Below are 17,220 nucleotides of genomic sequence, written 5' to 3' on the forward strand. Positions count from 1 at the left end.
TGCACAGGCATGAGCAATAAATAAATTGAATGAGAACTTCATGTCTTTCGTGACTGACACAAAAGCAAGTATGATCTTTTCTCATTTCGGGTTTTTTAGTCAAGAAGGGCGCGAACAACTATACTCTTACTCAAGTGTATTAATTAAATGTGTTTTATTTTACATCATGATGTGAGAACATAACATCTATTTAATAAAAGTATACACATTTGTAACTTCACTCAGAATACACTTTTAATGCACAATAAAAAAAGCATTCCATCTTACAAATTGTTTGCAATCCAAATATACAATAGCTTGGAAAACAAATAAGTTTTAGAAAAACGAATGCTAATGTAAAAAGACTACTTAAATCTATAAGAGTAGAGTTTCTGTATGGCTCTTCTTTACAGTTTCCTTACTGCATCATCAATATCAGAAATCTGTTCCTTCAGCTGGCTCCACTGTTCTGGATTTAAAGAGATGCCTGAAATAGACCAAATAAATACTTAGAAAATAGTATAGTTTCACAGTCATACTATAACCTTAGTTAATTCTGCAACTGCAGAATTTACCAGTTTCTAGGGATCAGCTCCTGACAACCCTTAGCTCTATGTTAAGAACATTTCAAATTTAAACAAGCATAATGTGAAAGACAAGTTGGGGTTGGCTGAATCAGATATTCAGTTGCCTTGCATAACTGAACTCCTCAGCTGGCAATAGAAGATAATGAATTAATTACCAGGAGAAGAAAATGGGTAATGTTTGCATTAATCAATTGTGTAACCGGACAGTTACTGTTGAAACAGTAACAAACAACTTGAGGAAAACTCCATCTTTAATATTGAATTTTCTGAAAGCAAAACTCATGACACTGTGCCATGCCACAGCTTTCTTTAAACAATGAATACACTCAAAAGTATTAATTCATATCTCTGATTTTCATCAAACCAAGTGTTCACATGAGTTGTCAAAAACAAGATGTCAAAAACAAGTTGTCTGGAAAATAGTTGATTTATAAGAGCAGGCAGGTCTTGTAACATTACACTTTGCAGAACACACAGTTTCAAGGTTTGAAGAAATCACTCACATTATTTTCCAGGCCTGTTTAAAATGTTTGTACATGCCTTTCACAGAAGGTAAGAGCAATTATATAATTAAACTGTAATAGATTTAACAACATAAGGAGCCCCGAAGTCTTACTTCATGCAGAAATTACGCCAGTTATCATTCAAAGCTAGGTTAATAAGGCAATTTATACCTCCTGTCAAATCAGGAAAGCATCAATTCAGACTGTTGTAACTACCCACAAAACTCTGATCTTTTCTGAAACAAAACTTCTGGTGCTTCCAATTAAAGCTGCACACAGAATGCAGAACATAAATAAGAATTATGGAAATACAGGTAACAAGTAAATTTATTAATAGCACTATATAATAATTGCATCTAATTTCTTACATTTTGTATTTGGATAGCATATCTAGAAGCATAAAGCGTCTTGTTCAGGCCTATAGCTTGAGAACTGTGACGCAAGATCATAGGCTTTTTTCCAAATATGGAGCTAAATTTTAGAACTGCCTTGCCAAATGAGTTAAAATGAAATTCAACTCACTTTGACAACTCAAGTTTTGTGTAACGCTAAAGACAGATGGACAGAGTTGGAGAATATATTCATCTTCTGATTTCTGAAAAAAAGTGTGATAAGCCAAAAAAAAGGCCCTAAAATTGCCAATATCAGAGAAATGACAACCTTCCAATAAATCTATGTCCAACATTTCTGAAACAATCTTCAGGACAGACATACCGTTCAAGGGACTAACAGAAGCACCTAAATGTATTCATTTGGCTACTTCATATAAATAAGATGACTGAAATGAATCCTCACACAAGGCACAGATTCACATGCCAAAATACGGCTTTTTAACAGATGCCTTTCATAATGGCTAACCAGATAAAAACAACAGAATGAGGTAGAAAAACCAGTAGCATTACTTCAATCAACAGACAAATCACATACCTGAAAGCTACTTATGTGTAAACACTCACTTGCAAGTTAAAAAAAAAACACCCAGCATTTAAGAAAAAGTGTTTATCCCAGCCAAATTCATTCCTATTATACAACTGTCCTGCACCGCACTCAGTACTGCACTGTCAAAAGACATACCTGTTGGAACTCTGTACAATATTTTTCTATTTCTCTTGTAAGTTAACTAAAATGTCTTGTATTTACGTCTGGGACACGTGGGCTTAATATTGCAAATAAATAAAACAACATATAAATGTTGAAACAGCATATGCAAGTAGATAATTACCTTTTCTGCCAGGTTTCATTTCACCTTCTTGATCCATCCAATATTCTCTAATATCAATTAGGACTTTACCTTTAAAGTCCCGAACATTGACATATCTCATTTTACCAATCTGTCAGGAAATTAGAAAGTTCAATCATTACTTTAATAAGCACACAGAAGTACTTTCTTTAGTCACTGCTAATATTTTGAATATTCAGCAAAAGTTGTAATTTATATTCTAAAACAAATGCGACCAGACAATGGTATCCCTGTGGCTCCTATATTTTTGGCAATATAATTCTCATTTTTTACCTGACAAAAATTCATCCTGTAAACTGTTATGCCCTCCCTTTCAACTCCACCCACTTCTGGGATGTCACTGGATTAACAGTCACATCTCCCTGACATTTGAAAGAGGAAATGATCATATCCAATGTGGATCTGGCTTCAAAAATACTGCCTAGCCCTAGCCTATTCTAGAGGTTGGAAGAAGTATTTCTCTCAATAAAACATCTCAAAGGAGCAAGCATTCTGCAAGCACTGCAGAAAGACAGAATTAGCATTTTAGAAAAAGAAATGTTAAGAAAATTGTGTTTCAAAATCAAATTTCATTGTTGCACTTTTCAGCAGAGCAGTTTCTTTTATTCTTTTATTACTAAGAAGTGTAGCAGAGCATAGGCATTAAGTATTCAAAAACATTTGTGCTTTACTTAGATGGAGAAAGGCTGCCTTAATTGCTCGAGAGAATGCATCACACCAGTGAGTCTTTTCAGAAATATAAATGCTTAATTTTTTTTATTTTTAAAATTACATATTTAGCAAATGTTAATGTTCCAAAACTAATACAGTAATAAAGGGATTTAGAACTGGAGCAGAGAGAATTTAAAGAGTAAAATTAATTGGTCAATCTATCACAATGTCAGCAGGAACCAAACAACCAGCCAGTTTTGAACCAGGAGAAAAGTAATAATAATTTCTAGAAACATTACCATCAATATGGTACACAACTATTGGCATTCAATTTCACACCTTTTAACCACTAAGTACTGGCTTACTTATTTTAGGGCACCACCATGACATGAAAATTTAGAAATGAATGATCAGAAAGCAACAGCTGCAGAACAAATCTCCTGAAACCATTCATAGAGGAAACTATAACATTAACATACTAGTACAAAAGTTAGTTGCCTTTATTAGCTATCCTATTATAAAAAAGAGAGAATCATTTTAACAACCTGACCAAGTTTTACATTGTTGTTTCAGCCCTTTTCTCTTTTTACAACTAGAAACTAAATTGAACTTAACCTTAACTGAACACATTATACAGGTAGACACTGACTTACAACCATTCCCTTTAGTGACCATTTAGAGTTACAATGGCAATGAAAAAAATGACCTATAACTGGTTTTCACACTTACCGCCCTATAGTCACGTGATCAGTTTTTGGGCACTTGGTAACTGCCCTGTGTTTATGACAGTTGCACTGTCCTGGGATCATGTGATCGTAACCTTCCCAGCTAGCTTCCGACAAACAAAATCAATGGGCGAAGCCAGATTCACTTAACAACTGCAGTGATTTGTGTAACAACTGTGACAAAAAGGTCATAAAATGGAGTCAAATTCACTTAACCACCACCTTGCTTAGCCAACAGAAATTTTGAGCTCAATTGTAGTTATAAGTTGAGATCTATCTGTAATTAAGTAAGAGCAATTAAAAACTGAATTTGATTTCAGGGAAATCAAAATACTCTCAAACGGAAACCATAGATTGGATATAAGCTCAAACTAGTCAGCATAAGGCACTTTCTTACATTCAACTATTTTGCACAGAAGAGGCTGCACCTCTAGAACTTTCACAGTCTTCTGGGGTTATTTAAAAGGGTTTTTCTGGCACTGTCTGATTTCTTCTTTTTTCCTTAGCATTTAAAAATATAAAAGAACTTATAAACCTGAAACAAAGTCTACCTTGAATTTAAAATGACAACTCCAAAAATGAATATTCATTTCATTCAAAAAATAATCTATACCATAACTATGCTGAAAACTTAGACCTTTTTTATATAAATATTCTAATACTTCAGATTTCTACAACATTGGGGCATTATATATATCCAAAAAAATTTTACAATAATCAATAAGGGCATTATATCATAAAACATGAGCATTAACATGAGCATAACTCTCCCGTGAGTTCAAAGTTGCAACTGAACCAAGAATAACCAAAGGATAGATAATATGCTAATCATGAAACCTTATTTTCTAAATTTAATCTCAAATGCATATTTAAGAATATTACCCAAACTTTAATTCTTGTTCCATAAGGAACTATTTACCCAAACCAAAAATTATAAAGTTTAGCATAACCAATTTAAATGTTTGTGTTTTTACAAAGTGAAATAATATTTCAGAATCTAATATTCTAGATCATTGTTGAGTATGTTTTCTCTTTGAGCAATCACATAACAGAGCCTAATGTTTAACTGGAGAGGATTATTTAACCAGCTTCTTTCAGGAATAAAATTTTTACTCCAGAGAAATCTCTCCCATTTTCTAGTTGTAACCGTTAACATGTAATGCTGTAAAGCATTTATTCTTACAGAAAGCTCCACTCCTTCCTACAACTAGGCCAGGGGTTGGCAACCTGCAGCTCTGGAGCCACATATGACTCTTTCATCCCTCTGCTGTGGCTCCCTGTTGCCAGTCGGCTCCACAGTTGATAGAGCTTTCGGTTAGAACAGATAGAGGAAAAAGGATGCCGCGCTAGGAGACTCTATGATGGGGGAACCAGATATCTAGTCCGCTCCAGAATTGAATGGGGGGCTTCCGGTTAGGACCTTTGTGGCTCTTTTTGAGTATTTAAGGTTGCTGACCCCTACCCTAGTTGGTTGAATATTGGGAACATGTTAGCTTGCAAAGTAATTTTTGGATAGAAATCCTCTCGTTTTGAGCATTCTGGAAATGAAACTGGATTTTAGTTGTACTTGTGGCACTGTCCAAAATATGCTAAATTGAACCAACAAGCAGGATATAAAGATGTGGCAGAACCAAGGATAAAGAAACATAGAGAGGCATGTTGCTATAAACTAAATTTAACTGTATTTTCCTAACTCACGCTTATTTCCTTTGGCTTACTATTTCTAGCCATTTTCTGCACTTTGTAAAATACTGGGGTATATATGTAAGTGGAACATTAATTGAGCTTAGCGGGACCTTAGCAGTCCCATATTACCAAGTCCACAAAGCAAGGAATAGATACGTTTCTCCAAACAGGGGAATTACAAAGTACACATCATGAGGATGGGCTAACCCAGATTCCAATCAACGCATCAGCAGTTACCTGAAACATATTCTCATCTCTGTTGCTACTTTGCACAGAGGAGGCTGCACCTCTTGAACTTTCGCCAGTCTTCTGTTTCTTTACGGGTTTCTCTGGGGCGGTCTGTTTTTTCCTTTTTTCCTTGGCATTTAATAATAAAAAAAAGGAGGACTTACTGGAGAAGTATTAGTTTCAGTTCACACAACTAGATCTTTTCCCCACAATTATATGAGAATGGAGAGAAGATTCCAAACCCGAATATTAAGCTTCTCTGCTTCTACTCAATGTTACAACAAGGCTACACATTATTTCCATTTCTACAGCATGACCTAGAATTGAGGTTTAAAATAAATCTAATCTGTTAAATAGGACAGCAAGATAAACTGGTTAGAATTAATTTTAAATCATATTTCACAATCTGTAGTTAAGCTACAGATATGTTACAATTGAACTGAATTTTTGGTTTATTGCTCTTCCATTACAAAAGAAGAAACAATATGGACCAAATCCTCCAGTTGGTTTCATTTCTTTTCACAAAAGGAGTCCCAATTTATAATCTTGAGTTGCAAGTATAAGGCTACTATCTCTCAGAAGTGATCTTACAAAATAAAGCCTACAGTTTATCTACGGGAAAATATTTTTAAAAGAATTTGAAAAGCAAAAGGCACTATGTTCCAATTATAATCATATTTATTATATCTAGAGAAGATAGGCCTGAGCATAAATCTGGAAGTGGAAGGTTTTTATCTGCAGAACAGTTATGAATGGGAAGGAGGTCAATTAACCTCTTTCTACAGTAGACTATGAAACAGAATGTAAATCTAATTACTTACTGACAGCAGATGATTTGCATGCTGAAATTTAAAAGAATACAGAATATTAGTATCCCATTATACAGTCTATTTAGATTAGCAATCAGAATAGTTGTCATAAAAAGGCCAAATACTTAGCAAAGGCAGAAATCCATCCCATGTCTTGTTCCAAGCTTGCTTTAAAAAAAAAACCTTTGAACTGCAACAGCTCTTTGAATTAGGCTACAGTTCTCCATATCCATTCAGCAAGAGTATTTTAGAATTTTATTTTAAACTGAATCATTAGACTCAAGAATTTTGAATAAGGTAAAAACAAAAACAAAGCATTTCCAATCAAGATTAGAAATGCGATTCCAAGAATGACACTTTCAACTTAAACCATAAAAAATAGCACATGTAGTAAATATCAGCAAATATTTATTACATTAACAGCAAATCATTTTAATTTCTATTTTAATAAAAAGTACAGTTTAATTGAAGTATTTTTCTGCCAAAAGAATATTTATATGGTTCGCTTCATTTGTAGCTTTTAAACATCATTGGTTCTTCGGATTACGTTTATGGTTAGTAAGATAATTCAAAAGTATTTTATGTAAAATAATCACCGCTGTATCAGCATCTGAATCACTGCCAGATGAGCTTGAAGACACAAGTTCCTTTGATTTAGGCATTCTAGAAAGAAAAAATGCAGTGAAAAATTAGCATTTCCAATAAAATGGGACTATTTTGTTTGCAAACATGCAAGCATGCATTATCAAGTCATTCCTTCCACTAAAATAATCAAGCATTCATACTTTGAAGTTCTATTAAATCAACAAAGATAGTATGATGTAATGGTTAACATATTAAACTAGGAGCTCAGGTCCCCACAGCAGTCCATCCACAGAAGCTTATTGGCTGACTCTCTTTATCCCATCTGCCTCATAGGACTACCCTGTTTCTCCCAAAATAAGATATCCCCTGATAATAAATCCAATTGGGCTTTTGAGCGCATGACAATAAGGCCAAGCGCTTATTTCAGAGTTCAAAAAAATATAAGACAGGGTCTTATTTTCGGGAAAAAATGGTATTTTTCTAGAGAAAAAGTAGCAAGGAGCAATTTATGGCACCTTAGACACTAAAATGAAAGATGGGTTATATAGGTAGTTTTCAACTTACAACTAGTTGCTTAGTGAAGTTATGACAGACCACCCAAAAGGAACTTACAACCCAGTTTCGAAGTTCCAATGGTGTGTGTGTATGTTGCAGTTACATGATCATATTTCTGGCACTTAGCAACAAGCCTGCATTTACAGCCATTTGCAGCATACTGTAGTCATGTAACCACAATTTATATTGCTTTTGCTGAAAACTGGCATTTATGCTGGGTTTTCAGCAAAAACAGCCCATAGCAAACAATGAGTTCGCTTAACAACTGTGGCATTCACTTAACAACCATTGCAAAAAAAAAGTCATAAAAACATGCCGTGTCACATCGTGACTCACTTTATAAGCATCAAAAATTATGAAAGTAATGAGAAGGCTCATTATAGTTCTAAGTCAAGGGCCACCTGTAATTTCTAGTAAATACCAAAATAATATTTAAGGATTAGGATACCCAGCTTATTTTAGCATTGAGGTTGTATGAACAAGGAGGATGCAGTTAAAAAAAAACAATTTAGCTGGGAAGCACAGGTTTTCCATTTCTTAAGGAATACCTACAATTCCTTCTTTTCCCCCATGTTTTTCATTCTGTATTATAAAGACAGTGTATCTGTGGGTCTCCAAAATCTTCTGCATCACTGCATCATTATGCGGCTGATTGTCCAGAGGATGAAGACATTCCAAAGCATCTGGAGACACACAGATATCCCACCTTTATAATAAAGAATGAAAAAATATGGAGAAGAGAAAAAGAGTGATTAAAAGGTTACGAACATAAATATACAATCAGGGTATCCAGATTGACAGAACAGGTACAGAGTACAGGAGCTGGGCTTCAAGCACAAGGCTAAAAATAAAAAAGCACATCTGAAAAGAGAGTGCTAGGAAGGAACCATAGGCAAGTTTTATACTCTCCACTTTGCTTGGGATATAGTCTCCACTAAGAGCCCTATAGAAAAATACTATTTGCTTAAGAAAAAAATGCCCATTATTTATACCCATAATGGCGAACCTATGGCACGGGTGCTGGAAGTGGCACACAGAGCCATCTCTCCGGGCATGCGAGCCATCGCCTGTTGCTCTTCCAGGTTCTGGCGTGCTGGCCAGCTGGTTTTCACATGTCTAGGAGTGCCAGAAACTGGAAGAGCAGCCACCCGGTGCACATGCGCGCACCGGGAAGATGATCTTCTGGTTTCCAGTGCGTGCATGCACACCAGCGACCTGGTCTCCCGGTTTCTGGAGCGCATGCACATGCGAAGACTAGCTGGCCAGTGCATATGTGCGCTCCGGAAACCAGAAGATCATCTTCCCGGGGTGCGCATGCGCCTGGTTGGCTGCTCTTCCAGTTTCCGGCACACACTTGCCAACACTGCTTTATACAGTACTGATTGTATTATACTTTAATATAATTGTTTCTATCGTACCCTATCATGATGAATAATTACAACTTCCTTTGCTTCCCTCCTTTTTAGTGTTCTTGCCTGAAGAATTCTTAGAAATTCTAAAGAGCACAATATTTAACTTCAGTAGTCTAATAAAAGATTTTGCCTTAATATGGACTTTGAATTTTAAACCCTAACACTGTCTGATAATCACATGTTTTTTATGAGAAAAGAAAAATGCATCAGAAGAAAAAGACTAAGACATCAAAATTTTAGGATGACAAAGTTATAGACATATTATGAAAGGAGAAAAGCATTTATATATACTTAGAATACAGGAACAGATTAATGGAGAAAGTTAAAGAACTGTGTAATAATGCAGAGTGAAAAATAACAACAGACAAAAATCAAATAATTGCAAAAGAGTTCTTGTTCACATGCTTTCTTTTAATTGTAAAGAAAGTGAAAGTGATTCTACTGTACATCCCTGCAAAATATAACCTGTCATTAAAACAGGAATGCAAACCAAAGTGCAAAGTACTCTGGGGCATAACAGCAAAACCGCAAAATAGCAGTTATAGAAGTATAATTATACTTGAGTTGGGAAGTGGACCGCAACACTGAAGAGTAAAACCCAGACAATAATGAAGGTATACTCCATTCAGAGGTTTAATGTACCAGTATTTTCTGATGGGTTAAACACATGTAAGTGTTTCTTATAAAAATACATTAATTCATTAATGCAAGAGTATTCATTACTTGGCACAAGCGCTTGAAAACCCTTCCATCAACATTCTTATCTCATGAATTTCATGTCATTTCATTTCCTCTTTACATTTCCTCCTTTTCCCCAAACATGTACTGCTAATATACAAAGTCAACTGGCGTTCATAAAAATGTACGCCAATCCTACCAATCCTTAAAACCAAGCGTTAAAACTGTCATGTAAGGCCTGAGCCAAATGAGATGGAACAGTCGATGAAGAAGTAAATAACTGGAGACACACCAAGGCCACAAAGCACAATAGTTCAGTGGGTTATTCTAGTTTAGGGGTCTTCAAACTTGGCAGCTTTAAGACTTTAAGGCTTTAAGACTTTGGCAGCTTTAAAACTTTAATTCTGGGAGTTGAAGTCCACAAGACTTAAAGCTTTCAAGTTCTCTAGCTCATTCTTTCTTAGACTTTTTTTTTACTGTCAGGACTCCATTGAATTATAGAGGACCCAGAAGAGTTTGTATGGGTTGCACTTGATATTTACCATATCAAAAATTAAAATTGATGCATTTTCTGTCACTTCTCACAATTGTTTGATGGGTTTTGGATACTGCGTTATACCCCAATGTAGGCTAGCAAATCATTTTGATTTTGTAGACACCCCCCCCCAAAGCGGACTTGGGGGACACCCAAAAGCCTCATCGGATCACACTTTTTAGAAACAGGGCTCAAATTGGAAACAGACCCCCCCACACACAAACTGACAGAATGGCCTTAGTATCCTAGCATGATTTAACGTTGATTGCTTATTTAGCATCCATGACTAATCACTAAGTGTTGTATCTAATGTTTTATGAGGAGTGTTTTTTTTACAATGACTATGATCGTGATCTATCACCATTGTTGTTTATGTACACTGAGAGCTTATGCACCGGAGACAAAATTCCTCGTGGGTCCAATCACAACTTGGCCAATAAAGAATTCTAATTCTAACAGGGCACAGAGGGGTTTGGAAGTTGTGGGAAGGGGGAAAAGGATCCAGTAGGGAGCGAGGGCAGAAACCGAGCGCGGGCACAGAAGCCAAGGGCAGCACGGTGTCCCCCAACCGGGCTCCTCTGTGACAACTGGACTCAGCCTCTGCCCCTCTTGGAGGCCCGCAGGTAGGAGGGCGATGCAAGCACGAGCGAGCAGGCGAGGGAGAGCTGAGGGACCACTGGAGCCGAGGCGGGGGCGAAAAAGGCCCGCCAGCACCGCGCCTGAAGGGGCGATGGGGGAATCCCCCTCAGACCGGCCGGGAGGGGGCGGATCCCAGCCGCCATTTTCTCCCTCCCTTCGAATGCCTTCGCAGCATCTTCCCCCCCCCACCCCCCCGTTGCCCAACATGGCAGGTTTCGAGCCAGAAACGGGGAAAAGCGGGTCCGGCTGGGCCCCTTTCCCGTGGTGGCGGGGATCCGCTCGTTCCCCACCACACCTTCTCTGTAGCGAACAATCCCCTTCTTTCCCCCGGCCTTTTCTGGGGAATTCCTTGAAGGCAGCAACATGGCGGCCTCGACGCTCCGCTGCGCGAAGCAACCCGCGCTCCATTCCCGCCTCCCTGACAGAAAGCCGGCGCGGGGGGGGGGAAGGGAGGGAGGGAGTTAAAGGGAAGCGCGCACTCACATTCCGCTCGAATCCTTCCGCTCCGGTTTTTCTAACGGCTCCCGACCTCTCAGTAGTTCCAATGCTACTGGAAAAGCGGAAGTGACGTTTGTAACTAGCCCCGCCCTGCTCCTGACCACCACGTGGTGATGAGAAGGATGCCCGCTCAGTCGCGCGAGAGACGCGCTTGTAGGAGGGAGGGCTGGTTGGGTGCTGCGTTTCTCTTATTCTCCAGCAACTGTTTTTTCGCTTCGCCTCTTCATTAAAACGGCCTTTCCTGAATAAGGCAACCTCCCGAGGTTCTAAAATTAGTCGTCGTACCTTCGGGTATCGTGGTTCGCTCCATCTGTAGGATGCACCTGGAGATGATATACGCTACTAAGATCTGTCTCGAGTCGTTTGATTTTTGCATACTGAGCCGCCTCCGTCAGCTTTTATGCTCTTAGTTAACAAGCCCGCAAATTTCCATCTCATTGCAGCTGCGTTTTAGGAAAAGAGGGGACTTCACAATACCTGCGCTGGCAGAGTTTCTACATTGTTGGTTGTTTATTGAATAAAGCGCTGGGCTTAAAAGAGCACTCGGAGACTTAGTGCAATATGCGAACTGGCCTTTTTCTAGCAAATATATCTAATTGTACTATCCCCTTGCAATTTTCTGTGATTAATTCCAGAGCCTTTCAGACTATATATAATTCTAGTGGTGACTGAAGGCTGTTAAGCACAATCTTCATCCTAAGAGTTTTCCTGCAGGTTCAGGGTCCTCTTTTCAGTTCAAAAAATGCCATTTCACACACTCAAATGTTGCAACCTGGCCCAACTGAATAACTTTCAGGTCTTGCTTTGGTCTTCTGCACAGGCGTTTTGCCATCGATGTTAAAGTGGTAGACAGTGCAAGTGACAATGGAGTGCTGCTCCTAGAATGCAGCCCATAGCACTCGATGCTTTTCCCACATTTTCTTTGTTATTGATGCAATATCCATCTGCTGCTGCGGAACTATATCATTGCAGATGTGATGAAGAAGAGATGTTCAATGACCAATGAAGCATGCTTATCTCTCTGGCATATAAAACACAATTAACTTACTTGATATTGTGGCTTGTAAACCACCTTGGAAGGAAGTGTTTTGTATGAGCAGAATTAATCAGAATCCAGAATAAAATAAAGGGTCACAATTGCTAATCAGAATTGTACTATTTTTCATGGACAATTAACAGGCCCTAGATCCAAACTATGCTCCAGCTTTTCTCTCTCAAGGATGAGAAACTGAATATACAGGACATTTATCATTTGGGTCTTTGCTGTGACTGACCTATGCTACAAAACGTTAACTATGGACACCTAAAATGTCAGGTGTTGGAGCCTGCAAGGGAACCAGCTGACTTTTGTGCTTCAATATAGTGGGACTATATTGTGCGTCAATATAGTGGGACTATAACTTATAGAGTCCTGATTGGTTGCTGGACCATTATATTAACTACTAGATCAAACTAGCTCTTTGTAAATGGTTTCAATGCTGAAAGTTAAGCTCCCATACAGAAATTATTGTTGAAAAAATACATGGAAGCATTATTGCTATGCTACTGGCACATGCTAAAATTAGAATGCAGAAATAAATAACATGGAGTGATAAAGTGAGATCTGCTAATAGCATTTATTCATTTGACATATTTGTCATAGAAACATGCTTTTAACTGAGCCATTTCCCTAGAGCACTATTTCTTAAAAGTATGGTCCTACCCTCATACAGATCCATGAATTCAGAATTATTTGCCAGACTATGTTGAAAAATAATAGTATTGTAAGGTCCGGCTATACTCTTAAGCTCTCAGTGAACCAAAAAGAAAGACTTAAACGGAGGCTTGAATAAGAATCAACATTTAATCTTTGATCAAAGACAAAAGGCTGGGTAAAACCATTCCAAACACATACAAAGAGATATGTATATGGGAGGGTTCACATCTTCAGAGAAGATGTAACCACTTTTTATACCTTTAAAGCACCAGTTAGATCCCCAACTCTGGCCCCTTAATTTATGTTTGTGTATTCTTTGTTGCCCTGCAAAGGAATCTAAACTTCCAATTAGTCTTATCTTAAGCATTTCTTTGTTTACTTAATTGGCTACTTAGCCCCTGGCTCTGGAAGACCAGATCTTATCCAGATCAGGCATAAATTAGGACTGAGGTACAGTTTATTCCTTTGTTGATGGCTAGCTTCAACTGAGATACGTACCATTCTTTTAGATTGATATGAGTTCAGGTCAAATGGCAGGGACATACGTTTGACAAATACCAGATACATTTCAAAGATACATACATTTTCCTAATGACAATATGTTTGTAACAGGAGATACAAACAGAAAGGAATAATATATGTGATACAAAAGCACAATATATATGTTACAGGAACCTAATGATTACAGAATAACAAGCTTTTACTAAATCTAGTATATCAGTATTTTATATTCTATCTTTATTATTGTTTCCCTACAGTATTAAAATCCTCTCAAAAATTGTGAGAAGTAGTGGTGGCAGAGAATTGATAAATACAAGCCATACAAACAAAAGATCTTCTAAGGTACTCCATAACTTTTAACAGTGAGTGAGAATTGATCCTAAGAGGGGGGAAAATTAAGAAACACTACTTTAGACCATAGACAACTTGTTCAGAACAACAGGAATCTAATGAGCCATATTTTAGTGAATTCTCTAAAGCAGGGGTCCCCAACCTGTGGGCCGCAGCCCACTACTAGGGCAAAGTCTATTTGCAACCACACCTTGTGAGTGACGGGCCCCCCACTCACACAGCCCAGTTCCCCACTATCCCCCCCAGCCGGGCCAAGCCACAACGGTTAGGGACTGCTGCCTTAATGTAAGACCTGTTTTTTAAAAAATACTCCCTATTAGAATAGAATAGAATAGAATAGAATAAACCCATCCCAGCCACACACATAATTACAACCATTCATCTAATGACCATTTGAAGTTACAACACTGAATAAAGAGACTTACAACTGGTCTTCATATTTACAACCCTCTTGCTAAAGTAGGACATAAAGTGAAATTTGGATATAAGAGTGAAATGATACGGGGTTGGCTTGAATGATCTCTGAAGGGCCCCTTGACTTATTATTGTAAAAGGTAGTTGCTGGGTTCAAAAAGTCAAACCACAAAGTTTAACACAAAGTGCTAAATTCTCTTGCAGAACTAAACCACATGAATCAGCTTTCCTGCCTAAGCAATAAGGGGAGGGGGCCTAGCTAAAGAGGCAAATTTCACATACTTCCTGTTTTGTTACTTTAGAAAACTCTAAGAATGCGTGTCTTAAACAGAACCTTTGTTCAGAACCTAACAGATTAATTAATCTGTCTGAACCTTTTGGCCAAAATAAAAGCTTTTTCTTGATTTTGAAATTCATCTCTTTTATTTTTCTGCAACATTGCTGCTGGAAGGATGCTCATCACTGATTAAGAGCAATTGTTTTCAGAATTAATAATTAATATAAATTAATAATAAAAACCCAACTCCCTGACACCTCTTCAGTCTCTAAAACTGATGATCAGCACAAGGAATACTGTATATAAACCTATTGTACTCCCCTCCAAATTCATTTAATGTAGGTTGGTTGAGGCTTAGAATGTTGCAAGAATGTCATCATTTATATAAGCAATCATTTAACATGTTAACTAACCCAGTCGTTTTTAATCGCGTTTTAACACCGCTCCTGCGTGAACTGCACTGGCTCCCGGTGGTTTTCCGGGTGCGCTTCAAGGTGTTGGTTATCACCTTTAAAGCGCTCCATGGCATAGGGCCTAGCTTAAGGTGACCAGACGTCCCGCTTTTGGCGGGACAGTCCCGATTTTTAGCAATTTGTCCCGTGTCCCGCGGCGTTTCAAAAAAGTCCCGATTTTTCATTCTGCCTCTTGAGCCCCAGCTGATGGCTAGAAGAAAAAAAAACTGTTTAAACTCTTGCCCGGGGCTTCAAAGGGCCGCCCTACAGGCAATCAGTGTAAAGAGTTTCTGAAGCAGTTTTTTTTCCCCCTAGCTAAGCTGCAAAACCGAAACCGAAACCAGGATCTTTGGTGCAACGTGACAAAATGAGGCAGAGAGAGATTTATTTTTATTTTTATTTTTCCTCCCCAAAAAAGGTAGGTGAAAAACTGCAAACAATGGGAAATTTAGGAGGAGAGTTCAAGATTTTAAAACACAAAAGAAAAAAAAGCTGTATTTAACTAGGGAATTGTAATAATTGAGATACTATTAATTGTATATTGTTGAAAGCAGAAATGGTTAAGTTGTGGTTCAGAGGAATATATGGGGGAAATTATTTGGTTTATTATTATTGGTAAATATAATTAATTGATTTGTAAGAAATTGGATTGCATGGAAATAATTGGAATATTCATGTTCATATTGATTAATATACAAAAAAGATAGTTTTATAACTAATTGATTTATATTAAAATGTTGAATTTGTATTAAACAACTGTATTACATAATTAAATAATTAAACAATGTGAGGATGGATATAAAAATAGATGACAATGGGAAGGGGTATAATATAGAATAGAAGGGAAAAATTGAATTTGATTAAGATTAGAGATGAGGATGAAGGGTAATATTGGTTTTTTTAAAAAAATAGATGAGGAATAAATATGGCAAAAAGGAAATATAGAAATTGTAAATTTAATTGAAGTGACTAAACACTGTTTAAATTTGTGAACCGGCCAAATACTCTGTTCAAAGAAAATAAATTGTATGTTTGTATGTGTGTTTCTAATTACTGCTATTTATTCTATTACTGCTATTTATTATTTATTTGTTCTCTTTTATTCTTTAAAGTTTAACCATTCATTCTTTATCTTAATATCTTTATATTTGTTTGGGGTTGGCTTTCTTCCCTTTCATCTTTTTTATTGTACAGCAATCTTTCTCCTCAAACCTACCACCTCTCTCTTTTCTTTCCTTCTTACTTTCTCTTCCCCCCTCTTCTTCTCCTCCCTACTTCCTCTTCCTTTCTCCTTCTCCTCCTCTCTTCCTCCCCCTCTTACCCTCACTCCTACTCTAATTTCCCTTCCCTTCCTTCATCCCTCTCTATTGCTGTAATCCTTTAATGCATATGGACTACTCAGAGGGCTGAAAAAGTTATTTTTGACTGGTCCTCACACTTTTGACCAGTCCTTGAACTTACGACTGTCTTCACATTTTACGTTTTTTGCCCTATCTTATCACCATGGTGAAGAGAAGCAGTTGTGAAATGAGTGACATGGTTGTTAAGGATGCTGCATGGGGATAAATGTGAGGATGGTCATAAGTGTAAGGACCAGTCAAAAGTGCGAGGACCTGTCAGAAATGACTTTTTTCAGCCCTCTGGTTAGTCCTTTTGTGCATATGGACTACTCAGAAGGCTGAAAAAGTTATTTTTGATTGGTCCTCGCACTTTTGTCCAGTCCTCAAACTTACGACTGTCCTCACATTTTACATTTTTTGCCTAGTCTTATCACCATGGTGAAGAGAAGCAGTTGTGAAATGAGTGACATGGTTGTTAAGAATGCTGCATGGGCATAAATGTGAGGATGGTCATAAGTGAGGACCAGTCAAAAGTGCGAGGACCTGTCAGAAATGACTTTTTTCAGCCCTCTGAGTAGTCCCTATACACATAGCCATGGTCACCCGGTCACATGACCAGCTAGCCATGCCCACCCAGTCACATGGCCTCCAAGCCACGCCCACACAATAAGCCACGCCCACAATGGTGTCCTTCTTACCAATGTTAAAATCTGTTCACCTTACCCTATACACATAGCCATGGCCACCCAGTCACATGACCAGCTAGCCACGCCCACCCAGTCACATGACCTCCAAGCCACGCCCACACAATAAGCCACGCCCACAATGGTGTCCTTCTTACCAATGTTAAAATCTGTTCACCTTACCCTATACACATAG

General features: G+C 37.8%; 1 protein-coding gene across 2 annotated transcripts; it reads right to left on the reverse strand.

Moving 5' to 3' along the window:
• Window positions 1–208: 208 nt before the first annotated feature.
• SUB1 (SUB1 regulator of transcription) lies at window positions 209–11,383 on the reverse strand. Of its 2 annotated transcripts, none has more exons than XM_070935963.1 (6): window positions 11,296–11,383; window positions 7,005–7,071; window positions 6,421–6,441; window positions 5,609–5,728; window positions 2,292–2,400; window positions 209–466 (listed from the first exon to the last, which is right to left on the reverse strand). In XM_070935963.1, exons 2-6 carry the CDS (start codon window positions 7,068–7,070, stop codon window positions 387–389), a joined length of 396 nt encoding a protein of 131 aa, XP_070792064.1. In that variant the 5' UTR covers window position 7,071; window positions 11,296–11,383; the 3' UTR covers window positions 209–386. The 2 variants fall into 2 exon arrangements, with proteins under 2 accessions (XP_070792064.1, XP_070792063.1); XM_070935962.1 differs by having other exon boundaries at window positions 5,609–5,733; window positions 6,420–6,441.
• Between the last annotated feature and the right edge of the window lie 5,837 nt (window positions 11,384–17,220).

The sequence above is a fragment of the Pituophis catenifer genome, unplaced genomic scaffold, assembly GCF_029215685.1.
Source record: "Pituophis catenifer annectens isolate HBS135680 unplaced genomic scaffold, rPitCat1.0.hap2 SCAF_2, whole genome shotgun sequence".
NCBI lineage: Eukaryota > Metazoa > Chordata > Lepidosauria > Squamata > Colubridae > Pituophis > Pituophis catenifer.

Bases quoted from the DNA above. Each gene is read 5' to 3' on its own strand.
- SUB1 (XM_070935962.1), bottom strand. From the start codon at position 7,070: ATGCCTAAATCAAAGGAACTTGTGTCTTCAAGCTCATCTGGCAGTGAT. The intron at 6,442-7,004 runs GTGATTATTTTA...TTTAAATTTCAG, and splicing joins ATTCAGATGCTGATACAGCG to CATGCAAATCATCTGCTGTC. The intron at 5,734-6,419 runs TAAGTAATTAGA...TATTATTAAATG, and splicing joins TGCAAATCATCTGCTGTCAG to CCAAGGAAAAAAGGAAAAAA.